This window comes from Metopolophium dirhodum, chromosome 1 (genome assembly GCF_019925205.1).
Source record: "Metopolophium dirhodum isolate CAU chromosome 1, ASM1992520v1, whole genome shotgun sequence".
Classification (NCBI taxonomy): Eukaryota; Metazoa; Arthropoda; class Insecta; order Hemiptera; family Aphididae; genus Metopolophium; species Metopolophium dirhodum.
The window spans coordinates 89,966,004-89,988,178 of record NC_083560.1 but is presented as its reverse complement, the minus strand read 5'-3'; the positions used below and the strand labels follow the sequence as shown (position 1 = coordinate 89,988,178).

Here is a 22,175-nt window from a genome sequence, read left to right as displayed (position 1 = left end):
ATTACTTTTAGGTAGATACATTTACAATTAAGACAACTTTCCCCGATTGCTTAACAATATTGTATTATTTAGGAATCATTATAACCACGAACCTAATATGGTTTTAGTAAAGGCAATATAATTTAGTAATCTGTTCATGTTTAATTTAAGTACTTGATTAATTAATGCAATTAATCAGTAATAGTTATAACAAATTTAATCTAAACAAATCAAACATACAAATGCATATTGTAAGTCTTAAAAAGTTGACCATTACAGGAAAAGAGTTTGAAATAAAAAATAAATGTTAATTTTCAAATATTTTTTTTATTCAAAAAAAATGTATTTAATTTTACAATGAAAACAATTATTTTAAAACATGTTAAGTAAAATTTTAATCAATTATTAGTGTAGAAACAAAACCTATTCAACCACATATATTTTGATAAAATATGTACTTAACTTAAAATGTTTTCAAATATGACTTAAAAAAATATATTTAATACCAAAACAAACATAAATCTCACTAAAACGTGTCTATACTCAATTGAAGTTAAGAAACATCCTATGCAACCAACTTGTGCGTAGGAAGTATATTCACAACAATACGGGGGGCGTATAGATGGTTGACTCGGTGGGGTGACATGAAATCAGGTTGCCACCAAGTATGTTTCTCGACTTGAATTGAATGTAGATACTCAAAACAAAATAATAATTTAACAGTTATTTTTGCCAAAAAAATCTGATTAAATTTAATGAACTTATAGCTTTTTAAACGATTAAAAAACCCTATAATAAAATAAATACAAAATACATATAATTAAAATGGGTAATTTAGATCAATAATTATAAAGTTTAAAACATATATGTTAAATATCACACCAGGGATGATTAATTTATATAGTCTCATATAAAAAAAAGAATTTATTTTTCAATTTATAATTTATATATTGAAAGTGTTAATTGTATAACATCCTTTTCAACAATATAAGTAAATTATTATGTAAATGCAGATTACCCACACACTTTAAAATAATACTGTTAATAAATACAATTAAATTTTTTTTTTTAAAGAGTAAATTGATATTATGAGTGAATATATTATTTCATCTTTTTGTTTTTTTTTTTTTGAACTTTTTTTTTCAGACTTTCGTTTCAATTTATTATTCTGTTACTATTTATTATTAATTAGTCCTTAATTTTTTGTGGGGATTCCTTAAGTTTAATACCTACATTTATCAGAAATATTTAATCTACAGTGGCTCAAGCTTTAAAATAAACTTACTGAACTTATATTAAATTTTATATTAAAATTATTAATATTTAACAGGCACGTCTACATTGATTCAAGTTACATTATGATACTAAATTCAAAATATTCTGGTACTTATTTTTAATTAGTTTAAACATTCTTAAGCTAGCCAGATTTCCACCTAAGACATCAAAATACCTAATTTTAAAATTTTTTTTAAATATTTGATACAATTGCTATTAAGTTTGTAAGTTTGAATTTTTCATATTGTAAGTTATCAAACATAATTGGAAAGGAAATAATAGTTGAAAAATTGGTTCTTTTATCACAAGGATCAAATGGATCAAATTAATGCATAGAAGTAAAAATTTAACTGCATATGACATCAAACGTATTAAATCTATTACAGAATGCACACATAGTTGTACAGGATATGTTCCTACTAAAGTGTAATCACATGAATGATTGTTCCATAAATTAGATCAATAATGAAAGAAATTTTTCCTATTGACACTTTAAAATGTGATTCACATACGACAAACACCTATGTCTAGATGAATCTAATGAAATAATCATGTTTAATTTTTTTTTACTTTCTATTATCTCTATTTGTTATGGTGTAATAAAAATATAGATACTATTACTGATATATTTATACTTAATGTATAAAATATAAACACAACTTGTGTATAATGTAATATTTCTTTCCGGCTATTCGGAAAATGTAATTGTAGAGCTCTTAACACTTCCACAATAGTATCAAGACACCTTGTTAATAAAAATAATAATAATTTATTCTCCATAAAGGAGAATAGTAAATAGTATTTATTCTAAACCAGCATTGTTAAAGTATAGATCAATATCTATAGTGATTTGGTTTAAACGGACCATTTTTTGGTAATCCCATATACTTGGCTTGTTCCTCAGTAAGTTCTGTAAGATGAGCGTCAAATGTAGCCAGGTGAAGACTTGCAACATACTCATCTAAAACAAAATTATAATTTTATAATTTCATAAATGAAATAATACTTAATAGATAACACACCCATTTTTTTTGGTAATAAATATACATCACTCTTGTAACGACCAATTGGAGCATTAAATAGTTCCATTAACGCAAGTATCTTAAAAAAAAAACCATTAAAAATAAAATACTGTACATGAAATAAAAACAATTAAAATTCAAAATTTACCTGGGTTGTACCGGTTATAGAAGTGACAAATGAAGGAATGCTAGAACACGTATAATTTACATGATGACCACCAGCAAGTAAAATCATGGTTTTTCCATCAGGCCAGCGGATGTGATCTACTTGTGAACGTACCTTTTCCCATTTTAGCTCTGGTGTACGTAATGCAGCCTTTGTTGGAAATAAAAAGATATTAATTAGTTAAAAGTAATAATTTAAACTCAGAATTCAGAAACTAAAACAATAAGTAGATAATATTATTATATTTGTAAACATTTTATTATATAGTACATATAATTAAATAATTTCACAACACCATTTGTTAAGAATATTATAATATTAAAAATACAAATATATCTGATCATAAATATAATATTAATACATAAGAAATAAAAATATTCATTGTAAATATTTTATTTCATAGTTAATGAACATTTGCACATCATCATGATTTTTACGCCATTCTAACTTTAAATGCTTATAAGAAAAAATGTTGACTGTATTTTTAATATTTTTCAACTGTCATTGTAACAATAAATTTGGAACCTTGTATTAAATTTTCAAGCTTTTTGACCAAACGAATACAACTGTATTGATATATATAGAAAAAAAAACTAATAAAATTGAAAACTGAATATGTCCGTAAACAACTCAAAACAAGTAAAAATATTTTGAAATTTGTGTTATGTATAAGAAAATGCTACGGTCGTTTGTAATGTATTTATGGTCATTTGTTTTAGTTACTTCAAAAACCAAAATCAATTTTTTCGAAAATAGATTTTGCGTAAAAGTTGCCTATTCTTTTTAAATTTTTGTCTTTTTATTCATGGCGCTTTTGAAAACTATTGGGAATTTTTTACTTTGGACCCCCCAAAGTATCAATTAGATTCACTTTCCTATCAGAAAAGACACTGTTGAAGAAAATCTAAGCATGTTTATTGTCCTAAAAGACGAAAACACACAAATAAAAAAAAAAATTAGAAGAAACACATCATTGTAAAACAAATACATTAATAGCTCCGTCCAGAATCTAAAAGGGGGGAAACACGGATAATTTTTTTAAAATAGATATAGGATTAAGTCTAGTGAAAAAACTCAAATTATATTCAAGATGCAGATTGAAATATTTTGTCTTATCTTTGTATTCACAATAAATTTACTACCGTATTATATTTTTTACTTCAAATTATACATTTATACCTTAACATATTGTAATGACTGCTTATATTTTATCATTATAGAAACTATTTATATGATATAAAACTTATCAAATATCCAATGAAATTTATTCTATCACACCCATGAACATCAGACGAAGAACACAGCAAGCCGGAGCGAAAAAATATGGTCCAAATTAAACACATTTGCAGAATTATTTATTATGTACAGAATAAGACATTTGTTGTTTTTTATTATTTTAATCTAAATGGTTAAACTTATATGGATAATTATTTAAGACCAGACTTTCATCTAACGAATCTAATCTATTTCCAAAAATATACTACTTATAGAATAAGATATCTATATATATATATATATATATATATATATATATAGAGATATATATTAAATAGTTTCCTAATTTATATAATATACCTAATAATATAAACTCAATGTATGTTGCTTGAGTGTTATAACGATTGGTATGAAAATTAATCGTGAAATGAGTAATCATGAATTTAAAATTGAAATGCCATACTTAAGTATCATTGGAACTTTGTACTTTGTAGTATAATTATTTTGAATTTTGAAAAGTATATATAAAAGTATTTAATTTTCAAATATAAATGCAACCATGACAGTATTAAAAATACTTTTCAAATAGGTACTAACTTAAAAAATATTGAAATACCATATAAGACTGGTAAAGTAAAGCAAACAATGAAATACACAAATAGCTACAATATGTGCATTAATTAATTTGTATGAACGAGAAAGTTATTAATGAAATATTGTGACACTGGACTAAAATTAAATTTTTATTATTTTTATTGTTTTAAAAAAATACATGTTATATAAAAATATTATAAAATGCCTAAAATATATACTTTGTTGTTAGGTGTGGTACAGGTTAGATAAATGACTGATAATCTTTATTGAATGAAGGTAAAAAGTATCCATCATACATCTATTTTTTATCCAACTGAGGTATGTTTTTAGTTTAATATTAAATACTTAAACATGGCTAAAATTGTAGAATAATATTGATGTTTGGAATAAAACAATTTCAAGAGCAAATAGGGGTTTAAATAAAAATGATGCGAGTTTTATGTTCTTTTGAACAATGTAATAAAATCTTAAATTATTTATAAATAATGAATATCAAAAATAATTATAATATTTTAATTAATATTACTTTTTATGTTATTAAATTTTATATGTATTATTTATAAATATATATCATAATTTATAGTCCTATACTCCTGATACGAATATCATCTTAAAAGTTATTTTTACAAAAGAATGTTGAAAACTTGAATAATTTAAATAAAATTACCATTTAGATCCACACAAATACTAACATTTCTTAATATCTTCTATTGGATAGGCAGCAAACCTAGCGGAGTATTTAACTGCAGTAATATTTTTGATCACTTTTTACCACAGGCGAGTGGGTGAAAGTGTTTACACCTCTTATCAATCCACTTTGATTTTTTTATTCTGGATCTCAATCGACCAATAGCCAAAATTACGAATTGAAATATACTGCATACCCAACCACCTACATAAATAACTATTTTTATGGAACCCAATTTTACTTGCCAGATCAGCTGTTGCAAAGAACATCTAACGCTTGTTATCATATTAGTGGCAACTTTTACAAAATAATTTACCGCCAAATCTGTAAATACCACAAGTTAAATAAATTTCTAAATGCTTAAATGCTTTAAAAAAATCATTACATGATATTAAAATATTATATATATTTTAAAATAGTCAATCTAATAGTATTTAGACATTTAGTATATATTTATTTCCCCTGGAGCTCTAGTACACCTTTACACTAGGAAATCAGTTTAGGATCTCTTAAAGTCTTAATCATGTATCGTTGGTCATCCAATATATTTTAATTTGTGGTCAAAATGTTAACAGAATAATTATCTGACATTAATATATAAAGTACTAATTTAAAATAATTTATATTCTTATTTTAAATATCTACCCAAAGAGAATATTGACAACGTTAATAATATTGTTAAAACAATATTTATAATAATTATAAAATATATTCGTAAAAAAAAAATATGGTTTTAGCTTCTAGATTATATAGTTACATAATATAATATATGCTAAATTGTGAGCAATATTTCGAAGATACTCTAAACGTGTTAACTGTTGTTGGCAAGCATAATTTCTTTTTATATTTTCAAAAACATTACATTTTTAAGTAGGTACGTTTATGAAACATCTAGGCACATAGCTCTGTGTGTCGCGCGTTCAAATAAATAAACCAAATATACCATGTTATTGCAATAATACCCCACTATATCATTTTATCACGTTAAGGAATTAAAATGGTAGCGTAAGGGGATGACCTATACTTAAGCCATGGATCCTTACGCTTCCATTTAATTTTGTTTGATAACAATATATGGAATAACCTTGTATATTTAAACCATGAACGTACATTTCTGGACAGCCTAACCTAACCTAACCTAACGGATTTCACACCAAATCCTAATAAAGTCTTTTCAATTTAGTTGTATCAATATTATTAATATTGTCAATATTCACTATAGTTAGATTTTTGAAATGAAATTATAAATTAAAAATTACATTAAATTATTACTTTATATCATTATTGTTGGTCGATTGTCAATCACTCTGAATTTATACATATATATCAATAATCATAGGTTTGGAGCGTTACCATATATTAATATGTATTACTAGACAGAGCACTGCTCTTGATGTGACACAGCACATGCGTACAACATTTTTCGATATTAAAATAATTTTAATTACAATTATCTGTATTATAATATAACTTCAAACTCTCTATCACGAGACTACACCACCCAACAAAGCCCTGTCCGGATGCCCCATCTAGTAGTACCTATAGGGTAAGTTTAATGTCTATCAAATATTATATACGACAATACAGGAACCTTATATAATTTTTCGGAGACACGGTTGTCTGTGGCGCTTAATTTTACTAGTGGTTACCTATTCATCGCCGTATACAAAATGCTATATTTAAGTAGTATTTTGTAAAGGCAACGACTTAATCGCTGTGTCACTAGCCATTACCATTAAGTTTCCTGTTTTGTTGAATATAGTATTTGTAACTATGCAAGCTAAAAATTATATATTTTTAGTTGTTTGATATTTTACTTAATCAGTAGTCGATAACCTCTAACCAGTATATTATTATCTTTAATAGTATTTACTACCAATATTATTATACTTGTGAACTAAATACCACTAAATGCTACATTCGTTGATATTTTGTTATTAAATATAACAAATGGAAAGAATTTAAAAAATATATTTATTTCTTCCTATGTTAAGTCATATATTATCGAAAATACATTAATTTAATAGAAGAAAATCTGGTCTTAAAATTATTTTCTATAGTCATTATTCATATGTTTTGCCATTGAGATAAAAAAAAACAAAAAAAACCAATACTTTTCCTGCACAGTAGATATAAAAACGACATGACATCTGTCTGAAGTGCATTAGGTGGATTCGTTAACTTCTGACTACTTAAATTGTTTTATTTTCACAGTACAGCAGTGTTCTTTCTCTGATGTCCATGATCAAGCCAATACACCGTTTTATATTTGTTTCTATAAAATATAATTTTTTTTTTTAAAATGAAATCTTTAAATGTTTACAATAACAATTTGTGACTACAAATATTTAATTAACAGGAAACAATTATTCACTTGATTTGAAACCTTCCACTGGAGGTACTCCTACAATAAAATATATTAAAAAAACGATATTTAATAAACAAAGATCAACAGTAACAGACATCAATGTGTATGGTGTATCGAATAGTATCGGGCTCAGACTGTGAACACAGATATTATATAGGTATAAATTAACTAGGTATAGTGTTAACGGATTGTATAATTTAATTATTTACACAATAATGAAAAAAAATATCTATGAAATATAAAAATATACACATGAATAAATGCGTAATCGTACAAGCTATAAAATCTAAAAAGGTCGTGGTTCAAAATAATACATATATTTTCCAAAGAGCGCATAAACATGAAAAATTCCTATACTACGCAGTACACGGGTTAAAGTAGCAACACTAGCGTAAGAGTTTAGTCTTTGGTCTCCTTAATGTTGGTCTTCACGCTATTAACCGTGGGTGATATCTTTACCACAGAATAAACAGAAGGGAATCGAAAACATAGTCTCAAAATTGTCCGACATTATGGAACTTTGAAATTAATTCTCCAGAGTAGCCTTATGTCGGGATATGCTTATTTTTCATTATTTATGGCAGCACTGCTTATTTATAGACTATATCATGAAGACTAGAATAATTCTAACCCTCATGGACTATATAATTAATAAGTAGTGCTGCCATAAATAATGAGAAAAAATTAATTTTTCACTGAATTTTTCACTGAAATGGGAATTTATGAGTTATTTATTTAAGTTAATAATGTAATTTTAACTCTGATTTTTGTAGGTTAATTTGTAAGTCACATAGTTTATAAAACAGTTTGAAGGACTAAAAACAAGGATTTTTAAATAGAATTATTATAAAGGTATAAAAAAATATCTATAAGGAATACTTTACAGTTAAGAGTTTGACAAACCCTCTATTGTTACTATATTTTATTAGTACAGACTAATGCTGAAATATATATTTGTGATATAACAATGTACAATAATTTGTAATGCTAAGAATAAGGGACAATTTACATTCAACCATGAACTATGATTAACAGGACTAGAAATGAACAATAGTGCACTGTATAATGAAAAGATCCACATCTGTTACGGAAAGTCAACGAGCGATTGTAGCGCCATCTCCTAGTATCTATCTTTTTCACCTGCTCTATTACTATATACAGTGACTAAATTTTAGTTACTCAATTTTGTCGCCACGATCGCTCGTTAACTTTCCGTAACAGATCTTGATCATATGATAAAGGATCATTACCAGTCCTGTATATCTTAGTCCGTGCATTCAACACACACTGTTATAGAGATAATTTTTGGTATCAAAGTATTACTTACCACATCAATTTCATTATGGCAATAACTCATACAACACACAATACAACCAGACTTCATTTTATCCATGTGTTCTCGAATAACTACATTTTTATTACCAGTAGCTGTGATTACAATATCCACTTGCCGAATTACTTCGCTAAGCTTAACAACTTTAAATCCATCCATACTGAAACAATACAAAACAGAAAACCGAAAACTCATTAAAATAATAGATTATAAATATATGTATACTGTAAATTCTGTAAAATCTCTATACATAATTCATTCTTCTCTATAGCTAAAAGAATAACTATTTGGTTATTTCTCTCTTAATATGTTTATAAAACATAAAATATTTATCTTATATTTAATCAAATTTAATAATAATAGAAATTGTTTTTATAAAACAAAAATTAGGAAATCATTAAAATAATTAAATTAATTTGTTAATTTGAGACATTTGAAAGAAGTTGTTTAACACAACAAAATAACATAAATATTATTTACTTTATTCTTTACAAAAATATTGATATACCTATGCATTGCTGAACATTAGCTGATGCATAATACTTCAACTTTGTGTAAAATATACGAGTTGTTATAAAACCAAATTTTGAACATTTAATTTATTGTTTTATATGTTTAAATCCACTAATAATTATGGATTTTTAAAAGATAAAAATAAAATATAAACAAAATTATAAAAAAAATATTAATATGATGAATGATTACTCTTTAATAGTAAATAGTGCCATATTAAATCTTTATAAATTAAAACTACATTGAATGAATTTGACTAGTCATTCAATGGCATTTAAATTTTGTTTTTATTTTATACCGATTACTCAGTTATTAGTATGCATTTATACAGTAATAATCATTATACAAAAATAAATACGAATACATACCATGCTTGCAAAGCACATATTGGATCAATTTCTGTGACATAAACTATACAACCAAGTCCCTTTAAAGATTGACAACATCCTTTTCCCACTTCTCCATAACCACATAATACAATTTGTTTTGCACCAAACATCAAATCAGTACATTTTTTTAAGCTAATGTAATATAAAATATTAACTTATAATAATATTTTAAGATACATTAATTAATTAATTAATAATTAACAAAAACCATTTACGTTCATACCTTACAATCACAGATTCCCTACAACTATAACGGTTATCAAATTTAGTTTTTGTCACACAGTTATTGATATTAATAGCTGGCATTAAAAGTTTTTCCGCTTTCAACAATTTGTATAATCGATGAATGCCAGTTGTGCTCTCTTCAACTATTCCTAATAAACATTTAATATAATTTAAAATGGTTTATTGTATTGCTCTTTAATAATATATATTTTACTACTATTTTTACAAGTTAGTTTTGTAAAAGCGTGAATTTAAAATTTTAGTTATTTAAATATAATGGTACACCTTAAGATATAGGAAAGAGTTTTGCTACCTAGTTTTAATGCAACTCAATTATAATAATCAAAAGAAAGGATTGTTATGAATAACTGTCTTAAGTTATCCAAAAAATACACCGTTTTCGTGGATAATAACATTATAAATACATTTCCTAGTTCATTGCTTTTGAAAAGTATATTATTTTAGATACATTTTAACTCGAAATTAGCTAAAAATATTTGATTTCGTAACCAGTGGCATAACCAGTCTGATATTAAAAGCAGACGATGGGCCGGTACCTGTTTAACCATTATTTTATATTTTATTAGCGCAAAAACATGCCTATTTTCATAATATTTTTTGAAAATATTATATATTACGTACTAAGAAATTATTGTCATAATGATAAATTGTTGACTACTAATTAATAGTTGTAAAATAATATTTATATTTAGACGCATGCGGAGACGTGCAAGAAAGTTGGTATGTATATGTGTATGATGAAAAAGGAATATAATATTAATATGTGGTTGCAAGCAAAACGTTGGGGTTTTTTAAGTTCCCATTTGGGCTGGTCAAAAATCTCCCCCCCCCCCCCCCCCCTTTAACTGAAATGACGCCACTGTTAGTAACTTAATTTAAAAGCCAGAAGATAATATTTTAGTAATTTATCATTATTTTTTTCAGTGTATTTATTTTTAATAACAATCTATCATCACTATTGTAAGTTAAGCACTACTTAATATTTCTTTCCATATGCAACAGTAAATTGTGGCTCCCAAATGTACTTGCTTGTAATTTGCTCGGCTAACAAAACAAATGGGCACTCCTAGTTATCTTGTACCTTTTTTCAATATAAATAATATCAAACTTATCAACTAATCTATTTAAGATAACGGTTACAGACACATTAATTATTTTTACTAACAGGCAATATGTAATCATTTTATAAATTTCCACTGAATTTTAAACTAAAACTACTAGAGTAAATATTTTTTTTTTTCAATTTAAATTAGGAACAGTCAATGACTGTTTGAATGTATTTTTTAGTATTTTAATTTTAATGTTAGGTATGATAATTAATATAATCAATAAATTACAATACTATTTTACTTAGAAATTAAAATAACAAAAGTAATGGCTTTTATCTTAGACAAGTGTACTTTTTCTATTTGATTATATGCGACCTACACTAATTTTGGTCCAAAATCTGCTACAAATAGGAGTAAGGAGTAAGGTTTTTTTTGCTTCTATATAGCCTGTTGTGATACTGAGATAGTTTGGTGATTAATGGTAACTAAATTAACTAAATGTGATAACAAATAATAATCTGACAACTAGAACAAACAAACAAACTCACAACTTCTAAAATTGTCTAAATAAATAATTATAAACTATGATCTGCATGTAGATATTTACCAATTAAATTTTTAAAAATACTAGGATATTTTGCTTGACAAAAATTAGTTGCATCTCCTCCATCATCTAAAATCATGTTAGGCTTCCAATTCTTGCCTTCAAAACATTTTTCAATACACCACCAAAAATCATCAACAGATTCACCTCGCCATGCAAATATTGGAAATCCTAAAATTTAGTAACTGCATTAATAAAAAAAAAAACCAGTTTCGAGATATTTTTATTGATATTAACTATACTATCCATACAAAAAAAATAGTAATTTTGTCTAGATTTTTAGAATTATATTGTTTTGTTTGTTAAATTGTCGTTCTTTCATAATTCTACTATCAAGAATGCATGGTAACGTTAGACAATGTCGGATGTTTTGTAGTGTTATGATTATATCTGTAATATATTAGACAATGATATAGGTCTACATTTATCGTATAATTGTACCTTATATATTTTATAATGATTATTGTTGTTACCAAACAGATATTATTAACCCAGTTTGTCATTATCCTATATTTAGTTCCAAATGCAGTATATTATAGTTTGTACAGAACTATCTGTACAATGTAAAAGTAACAAGTATCAAAGTAAACGTGCATTTTACAACATCAATACAAATGCAATTTTTTAATTAATTAAAAAAATACGCAGATAACATTTATCATCTTGAAACTGTTGCAATCGAATTGAAAAGAAATTTCAGGAAAGCAGCTGTCTTTAATATCATTTCTGGATTGCGAAGTTTTACCAGATGCCACTGTAAAACCAATTGTTTGTGCATATTATGCATTAACTAGACAATGCAATTTCAAGGAACAATAAAGCTGTTATAAAATAATTATTTTAGTTATGTAAAATAATCATAATTGCATCTTCCTGTTAAAAAATTTACATTGATACCATTCATAGTCATACACATCAGTCTCAGACTATCAAACAATTGAAGAGTCATTGTCATTTTAAACATTGACTGAACATAGATGATATCATCTATACCCAGTAACATAAATATATATGTATCAGTGAAAAATACTGGGTGAGGTTAACAACTCTACCACCAAAACAATATCAGAAAAAAATAACTATTAATTTACGATACAAGGATTATGAAATGTTTTCCTGCAGCTTTGTACATAGGATATCAAGTACACAAAAAAGCTATTTTAAATTTAAAAAAAAAATAATTAGTGATAGTAAAAATTGTAAAAAATAAAACACTTCAATAACATAAAGAGTTAACATATAGAGTTAAGGATAATTGAAAAATACATATTAATAATGAATTCGATTATGCATGTACTTAATTGCCTTTAAAATTTACTTTTAATACACATTATGTATAAGTAAAAAGGGCCATACCAATTAAATAAATAAATAAAAAAGAAAATAACATCAAGTTAATTAATTATTTAAAATTATTACGAAAAATAATTTTTTTAAGTTTATATAGAAGTAATATCTATGTAGCAATTAAAAAATAAATCCATAAGAATGTAATCAACAAAATATAATTAATAATAAAAACAATCTCTTTTTAATTTCTAACAAATAAATAACGTTACAAAATAATGGCGGTAAACCTTTGTACAAAGTATTGCAATTTACAACAAATATATGTGTATATACTCAGTTCTAAATGAGAGGGAACCACCAATACCCATAGTCAGTGGCGTAGTAACATACTCTTTAAAAATATATAAATATAACTTGATTCAAATAATAAAAAAATTATAATTATTAAAAAACTGCATATAGATTATAGATTACAATTATTACTAGTTACCACATCATTCAAATCAAAAACCGTAAAATTGAAAAACAATAACAGTTAGTTAAGTTTTAATATTTATAGGTTGTTCTTACTAGGGTTCTATCCATTTAGACTTTAGAGGCACATTATATACACAAATAAGATTACAATATCTTAAGCATTTTTGGCTTTGGTTTATACATGTAAGAGTAATTCTGATGCATCTGAAATTGTAAGTATTTTTGATTATTTTCTTCCTATATTCAGAATAACTTTCTTATAATCCATTGACTTTCTTAGAGTAGATAATGAGTTACACTGCACAGTATGTAGAATGAAGTATCTTTAATAGTCAGTTCAAGCATAGCCATATTAATTTAAATGTTGGTTGTAATAACAATAGATAATTTTCATAATAGAAAATAGAAAATCAGCATTAACTTGAATATAGTTAATATTAATATTAATATTACAGCCAATGACCAATACAGTCGAGGCCTTGTATTTATAATAAAAAAAATATATATTAATAGGGGAAGTAATGCTGAAGAAAAGTATTAGATGTATTAAATAATTTGACTAAACTGATGTCTTAACAAAATTATAATTTTTTATCAAATTTTATTGGGTGATAAAAATGTATCTTATTATACCCTCCTCTCTACCAAACCATTAATTCAAATGAGTAATGGTGTTGGCCGTTGAATATTGACTAGTGTTTTTAGTAGTTGGCACGATTCCTTCCCATTTGGTAAAGAGTATTAACACATAGTACAAACATATTAAATTGATTGAATGATAAATTTTTCAATATATAATTTGTAGTTAATACTTCGTTCAGCAAAGGAAGTTTCCATTTTACATACGTCAAATGACAGTCCAAGTGAATACAAATCCAAATTATTTTAATATTCACCCTTGACAAAACTGATTCCAAAAGTTTGTCTAGTAAATAGGTCATAAAGAGTAAGAATATTGTAGAACATGGACTGTGGGAGATTCATGAATTCGGATCAATTTAGGAGACAGTTTTAGGAAAGAAGTTATCTTGAGAAAATTACATTGGTGATTGGAAAAGTCTTATAAATGGTTTTGAATCACACAAGTATCAAATCCTTAGGTAATATATTGATTTTTGAAAAATATGTTAGACCACTTCATCCAAAAACCCATACATTTACCAAACAGACACAAGATTGTATAGGGTTCACACTTCAGCATAGTATTTCATGTGCCTTATTTTTCTCATATCAGTAATATAACTTGTGATGCCCATTATTACCTGCTTCCGCTAAAGCAGCACCAACTTCATTCTAAAAAATAAATAACTCTTTAAAATAATCATAAATTTTAATCACTTATAATATTTATGTAATGAATAAACCCTAATAATTAAAACAACATTTTTATAAGTACCTGAGTTGAATAAATATTGCAAGCACTCCATCTCAATTCAGCGCCTAGAGAACCCAATGTTTCAATTAATACCTATAAAATAATATAAATAATATACAATAATTAAGAATTATTGGACAAATAAAAATTGTATTGACTAACAGCAGTTGGTGCAGTGATAGGTGTACATCCAATAATTTTGGCTCCCCGTAATGGCTTATCTTCCATCACCTGTTTCCTTAGTGACATTAAACCAGGCATTTCTAAACGAAGATTTTAATAAGTTAAATATAAGATCAGTATGTGACTAATATAGTAAGTTATATAGACAAACTAGATATAATAGGGTGGCCAGATATAAAATACTTAAATCATGGGATTAAGTATTATTTTTATGTTTACTAAAATAAAATATCAAAATATCATTGTTTATTGATAAAAAAAAAAGACTTTTGGAATAAGACTGGAAGGACTATGGAAGTATTTCCATAATGATATAAATATAGGTACTAGATATCTATAATTAACCGCTGGTAGAAAAAGATGTATCTTTGTCGATAATACTGCTGTTGTAAATTTTTGCATATTTTATATAAGTATGTACAATTTTCAAATTTTTTAAAAAATAAAACATTTAAGCGTCGTGAAAGCATTTGTCCAGACACCAGGACAGACTTTTAAAATACGAAACTTTCCCGTATAAAATGGGATGTCTGGCCAACCTATGTAATACTACTATAGGTACAGTATATTTTAATTGTCAAAAAAGGTTTTAAAAATAATGTATGATAAAAAATTAAGTAAAGTAAAAAAAAAATGTTATTACTATGCAAAATAAGATTTTTAATAAAAACTATTAAATTTGTATGATATACTAAGACAGGTTAAATATTAAAAATACAATATACAGTAAAACCTAACCTCCTTATAACGGAATGGAACCCTATAAGATGGAAATCTCCTTACAACCGAAAATAACAACAGTCCTATAAAACCTATATCTCGTAAATTTTAGACCCCTATAACGGAAAAAGCAGTTGGTACCAAGTGATTCCGTTATAAGGAGGTTTTACCGTATATATATTATTTTTGTTTTGTATTGGTCTTAATAACAACTCTACTGCAAAGGCTATTAGTGAATATAATATTATATTATCATTGGGATTTAGAACTATGATTATATGTTTAATGTTACTTCAAGGGATTCAAGACCAATATACTTGTTCACCTAACTAATCATGAGCATTAGGCTCGAATGTTCATGATACATTGGCATTAATTAAACTAGTAATGAGATAAGAAATCGGAAAACATATTAAATTTGGTAAATAGAGATTGACTATTTCATTTTTTCAAATTTTACCTTATACAAAATAGAAAAAGTAGGATGGTATTTCATAACAAACTAAAACATATTTATTATTTCATTACTAGCTTTGATTGCATGGTATTATGCACATATTCATACAAAACACGTGAAAATATCAAGAAAATTTCCTACATTAAAATCCTGAAAACATTAAAAATCATATAAAATAAAGGTGTTTACTCAATAATATTTTATTAGATATTACATGAGTAAGAGTATTTTCAATCCATTAATATATTTTATTTTTAAATATTAATTTGTTTTGTTGTTTAAGAGATATTCCTTAAGAGGACGTGATACCCGCATGTGTTGTCTCCAACTTACAAGTGCGTAACATAGCAAATTTTACTCTCAGCGGATCACATGTAGCTCTGTTAGTTTAAAAATTAGAGAGAATTAACCTCTTATAAGGTTTAAAGATAAGATAATCATCTAAGCAATCTCATTGGCTTTTTATTAAAATTAAAATATAATAAAAAGCCCATGAGGTTGCCAAGATAATAATCTTACCATAAAATTTTATAAGAGGTACATTCACACTAATTTTTAAACCCACTAAGCTACACATGTACTGCTAAGCGTACAATTTGCTATGTTACGCACTCATAAGACGGAAACAACACATGAAATATTAAAATCTTTATTGGGGTAAATGGAATGACTATTAAAAGTTCAATGTTGATTATGTTATTAAAAAATAAAAATTGTACACTACATTTAGTGAAAACACAATAACTAATGTCGAGTTATAGAAAAAATAAAATAATTAAAAATAATTAGGACCACCACATAGTTACTAGAAAATTAAGTGAATGTCATTTTTACCATTCATTATATTATATCTTTGATTAAATATTGTATCAATACATCATTATCAATATTTTCTAATAAATAACTATGGTATTTGCTAGCATTGAAATTGTACATAAGTAATATCAAATGTAATAAAAATACTGTTTTACTATACAAAACAGACCAAATTTAGCAGATGCGGATGGACATTATCCTGAGCTTCTATAAAATGTAAATTACAATTAAATTTAAAAAAAAAACCTGTTGTTCCTTATATAATTGAATAGTTAATAAGGAAAATAGTAATTAAGAGGACATGGGACCTGCATATGTTGTCTCTGTCTTATACACATACAACATAACAAATTTTAACCTTAGCGGATCACGTTTAGCTCTGCTAGTTTAAATAATAACGTTTTTGTTGTCTTAAATATAGTATGCATAACGTATAAGACTGCTTTATATACTACTCTCATTGTTAATACTAATGATTTTTTAGAAACTAATTAATGTTAATCAGTAGTTAACTTTTTTAAATATTTAGAGTATATTAAAGTGTCTTTTGAGAAACATGGAGTATCACCTCTCAAATTAAATAAAAAGATATTTTCTTCAACAAAAAGTATTTAGAATGTAAAATAATTGATTTAAATAGTTAATATTAATTGGATGTTCCCTTGCCATTTATTGTTTACCTTTCACAAAAAACATTACACCAAAACTGCTCTTTGTATTTCTCATTTTGAAATCAAACTGTACTAATTAGGTTAACATAACATATAAAAATTACTTTGAATTTGAAAAATTAGTGTATCACCGAGGTCTTTTAAAATATTTTATTTATAAACAAAACTATTAGTATTAACAATGTATTTTTAAATCCTATATTATAAACTATAACTAATTAAACAATTTAAATTCTGAAAAATCTCCAGTCTAGATTAAGATCTCTTTAGTAAATGATATAATAAATTAATTTGTTATGTTTCATTAATTTGATATGTTTCACTAATTTATACATCTAGGCTTCAAATTATGCAGAGGGATTTCTATAGATAAAGATTACAAAATATGTTACAATGATGGTAAATTGTTTTAAATATTTATTTTATTTTAACTATTTTTTAATGATTAACCAACCTGTATTTTATATTTTCAAGACCATAATTGATTAATCAAATATTATATGATAAAATGTATTATTATATTTTATTTATCAATTATGTTAATGAAAACACAGGAAGTATTAAATAATGAAAAAATATAAAACATATTTAAAACTTGGCTTTTTAAAAATGTTTTTTTAGTTGGTGGTTCTTCTAATAATTTTAACTGACACAAAGTATAAAGTTTTTTTATGAGATGATTTGATTTTGTATTCATCCAGTGTACAACACAATTTATTGGTACCTAACTTGATTTACCTAGTAATACTCCACGTAAGTAGTAATAATAAACTTACTATGAAATATTATTGATAGACCTGGTTACACTAAAATCGTCCAATATTTATTTTATTTATCCGATAATTTATTGGCTCCATTTGTTTTATCGGTTATATTATTGATAGATAAATATTAAAAATCTTTGCACAAACCATTATTTATATTATTATATTGATAACAGAAGATATATTTGATATTCATTAATTTAATTTTATCGAACAAATAAAATTTCTCAAATTTACCCGAAATTGGGCCTATAAGTTAATAAATCATTAGTTATTAACGGTCAATAACTTATTGATTCAAGAAGGCATTATGGCTTTGTGCATCATACTTTAATTTTTATCGATTCAATAACTCAACTTATTGAACCAGTTTATTCTTGTGCAACCGGGCTTTAATCTTTTTTTGTTTTATAAACATTTTTGTATCACCACAACATTGAAGACACATAATTTATTACTAAATAAATAGTATAATTTGTGCTTATTTATAATTTTTAAAATATCTCAAATTGTGTAATAAAATAAAACTCATGAGCTAACATTATGTTACAAAGGTGACAACACAATATGTCAATACACCCATGGTTGTAAACCGGTGAGTTGCGTACCATTGTAATGTGTGTCACCTAACATTTATTTTTTCTTGGATTTTTAAGTTATTTGGTTTTAATGATTGAAATAGTGCTATGATAAACAAAGTTTTATGATGCCTAGGCGTCATGGTATACATATTTTGAGTGGGTGGCCAACCACTCAAAAATACATTATGATAAGCAATAACATTAAACAAAAATTATTTGGATGGTCGCATTATATATGATATCAAGGGGATTAAGAGGATATCGCATCCAAATCCATGTGTTGTCTCTGTCTTACAAATATACATCCAAGAAAGCTACAGTCATAATTCATAAGTCATAACTAAAAACTAAATTTTCACCACATAAAGAGGAGAAATTTGGCTGAGCAATATCGTTTTTATTTTTTTGATATCACTTATAAGAAAAAAGTTCTTATTGTTTCAAAATCCATTATTATTTGTGTTTTTCAAACTTAAAAATCTTTTTTTGATGGTCCAACATAGAAAAAATAAAAACAAAATTGTACAGCCAACCGTTCTCCTTTTTATGTGGTGAAAAAGTTGTTTCTTACTGTACCATTCACGGTTCTTTCCCACACAATATACAAAAGTATCATTTAATAATGTAGGGCAGATATTAAACTAAATTGTCCACTATTATGCCACATATGTGATGAATACCAAAGATTTTCATGTATAAATAAATGACAGTTAAAAATATTTTTAATTATTATCTAGCTTATATAATATGCACAACTATATTGTTCATTACCTTGTTCAGCAAATTCAATTTCACGCCTTCCAAAGTCTTTGAGCCTGATATCTTTAATGCAAAAATCACTAAATCCAGAACTATTTTGTTGTATTTTAGACCTAACTGGAGTATCATCTTCAGATAAACTTGCTGTAAAAATATATAAAGTATTTAATTAAATAATTAGGTGTCATATGCAAATAATAAATAATAAATAATTAGGTTAAGAATATTGTAAAAAGTATATTTTAATAATAATAAAGTAATATAAAATAATTTAATAGGTATGCTTCATTAAAATAAATAAGTACTGAAACAGTAAAATATCAATAATTAGTTATTTTAAACACAAAATAGTAGGTAATTGTATTGTAAATAAAAAATAAGTTATTGTATGGCTGTGCACATATGTTAGAAATAGCACTGACAATATAGACATTATTCAAACAGGACAGAAAATATAAGAAATTAAAAATGTAGGAATTATGTTATTTCGTTTTAAGAGAATGTCAGTGCATCATTTATTTTCTTTACTTGATGCATAAACATAACATACCATAAGCAATTTGGGTTTAGAAAAACTAATCTTGTGTTGTTAGCTTTAATATTAAATTGAATTGACTAATTATTGAACTTAAGAACATAATCAGTGTTTGTACATTGTAATTTTAATATATTTAAATTGTAATATTCTACATATTCATATTTTGCGAAAAAATTTAAATATTCTAAAAAAGTCATCGTACAAACTCATATAATGTTTCTAACTTGAGTTTGATAATTTATCAATTCATTCAAATATTCAAGTTACCTTAAGATAAGTTCTGCTGCATTTAAATTTGCTATGTTGTGCTTGGGTCAAAAATAAAATGTGCTGATATCTTCTCAAACTTAAATTGTTTTATTGCTTAAATTATTGTAAGTAAAATAAAAATAATTCTTATATTAAGTACTTTTACACAATTTTTATGAAGACAACAAATTTTTTATGGATAATTTTAAAATAGGTAGGTACCTCCTAATAGGTATAATCACATATATTTTACATATTTACAACACACTCAATATTTTTTTTTTTATAATTTATCATTAAGTACTTATCTAGGTCATATTTTATGTTTATAACTACCTACTTAACTACTAACGCAAATTTCCAATGGATGTAAATTATACATAAAATAATATGTTTTATATTAATATTAATTGTATTAAATATTTTAAAGAATTGCAAACTAATAAAAGTTACGATTTTAGTAGTTTATAAAAGCACAGTAAGAAAAAAATTGTCATAAAATTAATACATCAATAGATGGAAAAAAATATTTACCAGAACTACATGAATCTGTTGAACATGTAGACACAGACCTAGGTCTGTAGCTCTTATAGGGCATTTTTGCAGCAGTGATTTTCTAGAAATAAAATAAATTTTAAATGCTGTACCTAAAACTATAGAATGGGTAAAAATAAAGTTAATTCTTACCTCATTACTGGCGTCTGATGATGTGAATGAAGTTTCTTTGCCGTTCAAAGACATTTTCACGATTTTGACTAGGTATAGTTTAACCTCAAATTTAACTAGTTTTACTATTTTTACTAGTAAAACACAAATCACCAGCAGACTGCTGTCATTGAAATAGGTGAAATTGGGATATTTATTTTATACAAAACGTTATTATAATAATGAAAATTAAAACTGAATGAGCATAGCCAATTGACGAATAATTATTCAAATTGTTTAGAATTGTGTGTTGCGTTAATTGATTGGGCGGAAGATATTCAAGATAATAATTGCTCTATTGTTTGTGTTTTTTTGTTTTCGTTCGACTATACGTGACAACACGATAATAAAACAATAATATTATTATTAAACCATCGATGAGTATCCCCCCCTGGATATCCAAACAGTATGCCAAAATTAACCGAATCACAGGGAAAAAATATTTTGCAAAATAGGAAGTAGTAACGTGTTATGTGTATTGTGTGGAAATTACCATAATGATAATATTACTATATTACTCTATTCAACCACTGACAACCCCCCCAACTGCAAAACGAAAGATGTTACTGATTAATAGTGATTATACATTTGATTCATACCCGCATAAAATACACACACACATGGACGTTGCGACGGACTGAAGGGATCCTTATTCGCAATTGGCAGTCGAGATTCGAGGTGTAATAAAATAATAAAGATTAAAGTAGACACGCACGGGACTGCAACTCTTTTAAGGTAAGGCCAGAATAGATATGAATGATACATTGATACGATACGTCGATAAAGTATTAATGACGTGTAAAATGTGTCGACGAATACAGAAACCATTAAGTTCCCGAATATGCGTTTGGTCACCACTGAACGAGACGTGGCTGAGTGATAAAAATCATGATGACGACTTATCACTATACACCTTAACCAACGTTATCGAGTAGTGGTTTAAGGTTCTACGAAAAACAAATTTATTGAACAGTTAGCACTATCGAATAGTGAATGAGTTTAATTTTATTAGGAATGGTACTAACTGTTCAAAGTGCTAACTACCAGACTATCTGACTAGTGACTATAGTACCTAAATACGTCCTGATAAATAATAATTAATATAAAAATTATTAGTAACTTGGTAATATTATGTAATAACTGAATAGG

General features: G+C 25.7%; 1 protein-coding gene across 3 annotated transcripts; it reads right to left on the bottom strand.

Moving 5' to 3' along the window:
• Window positions 1–286: 286 nt before the first annotated feature.
• Window positions 287–21,977, bottom strand: LOC132936428 (adenosylhomocysteinase-like 1). 3 transcript variants are annotated; one of them, XM_061003153.1, is made up of 13 exons: window positions 21,009–21,977; window positions 20,856–20,937; window positions 19,547–19,678; window positions 14,746–14,846; window positions 14,605–14,676; window positions 14,471–14,501; window positions 11,445–11,612; window positions 9,766–9,916; window positions 9,522–9,674; window positions 8,635–8,800; window positions 2,425–2,592; window positions 2,277–2,355; window positions 287–2,215 (listed from the first exon to the last, which is right to left on the bottom strand). In XM_061003153.1, the coding sequence occupies exons 1-13, from the start codon at window positions 21,060–21,062 to the stop codon at window positions 2,088–2,090; spliced, it is 1,485 nt and encodes a 494-aa protein (XP_060859136.1). In that variant the 5' UTR covers window positions 21,063–21,977; the 3' UTR covers window positions 287–2,087. The 3 variants fall into 3 exon arrangements, with proteins under 3 accessions (XP_060859136.1, XP_060859137.1, XP_060859138.1); XM_061003154.1 differs by lacking the exon at window positions 14,746–14,846; XM_061003155.1 differs by lacking the exons at window positions 287–2,215; window positions 2,277–2,355; window positions 2,425–2,592 and adding an exon at window positions 4,335–7,214.
• Between the last annotated feature and the right edge of the window lie 198 nt (window positions 21,978–22,175).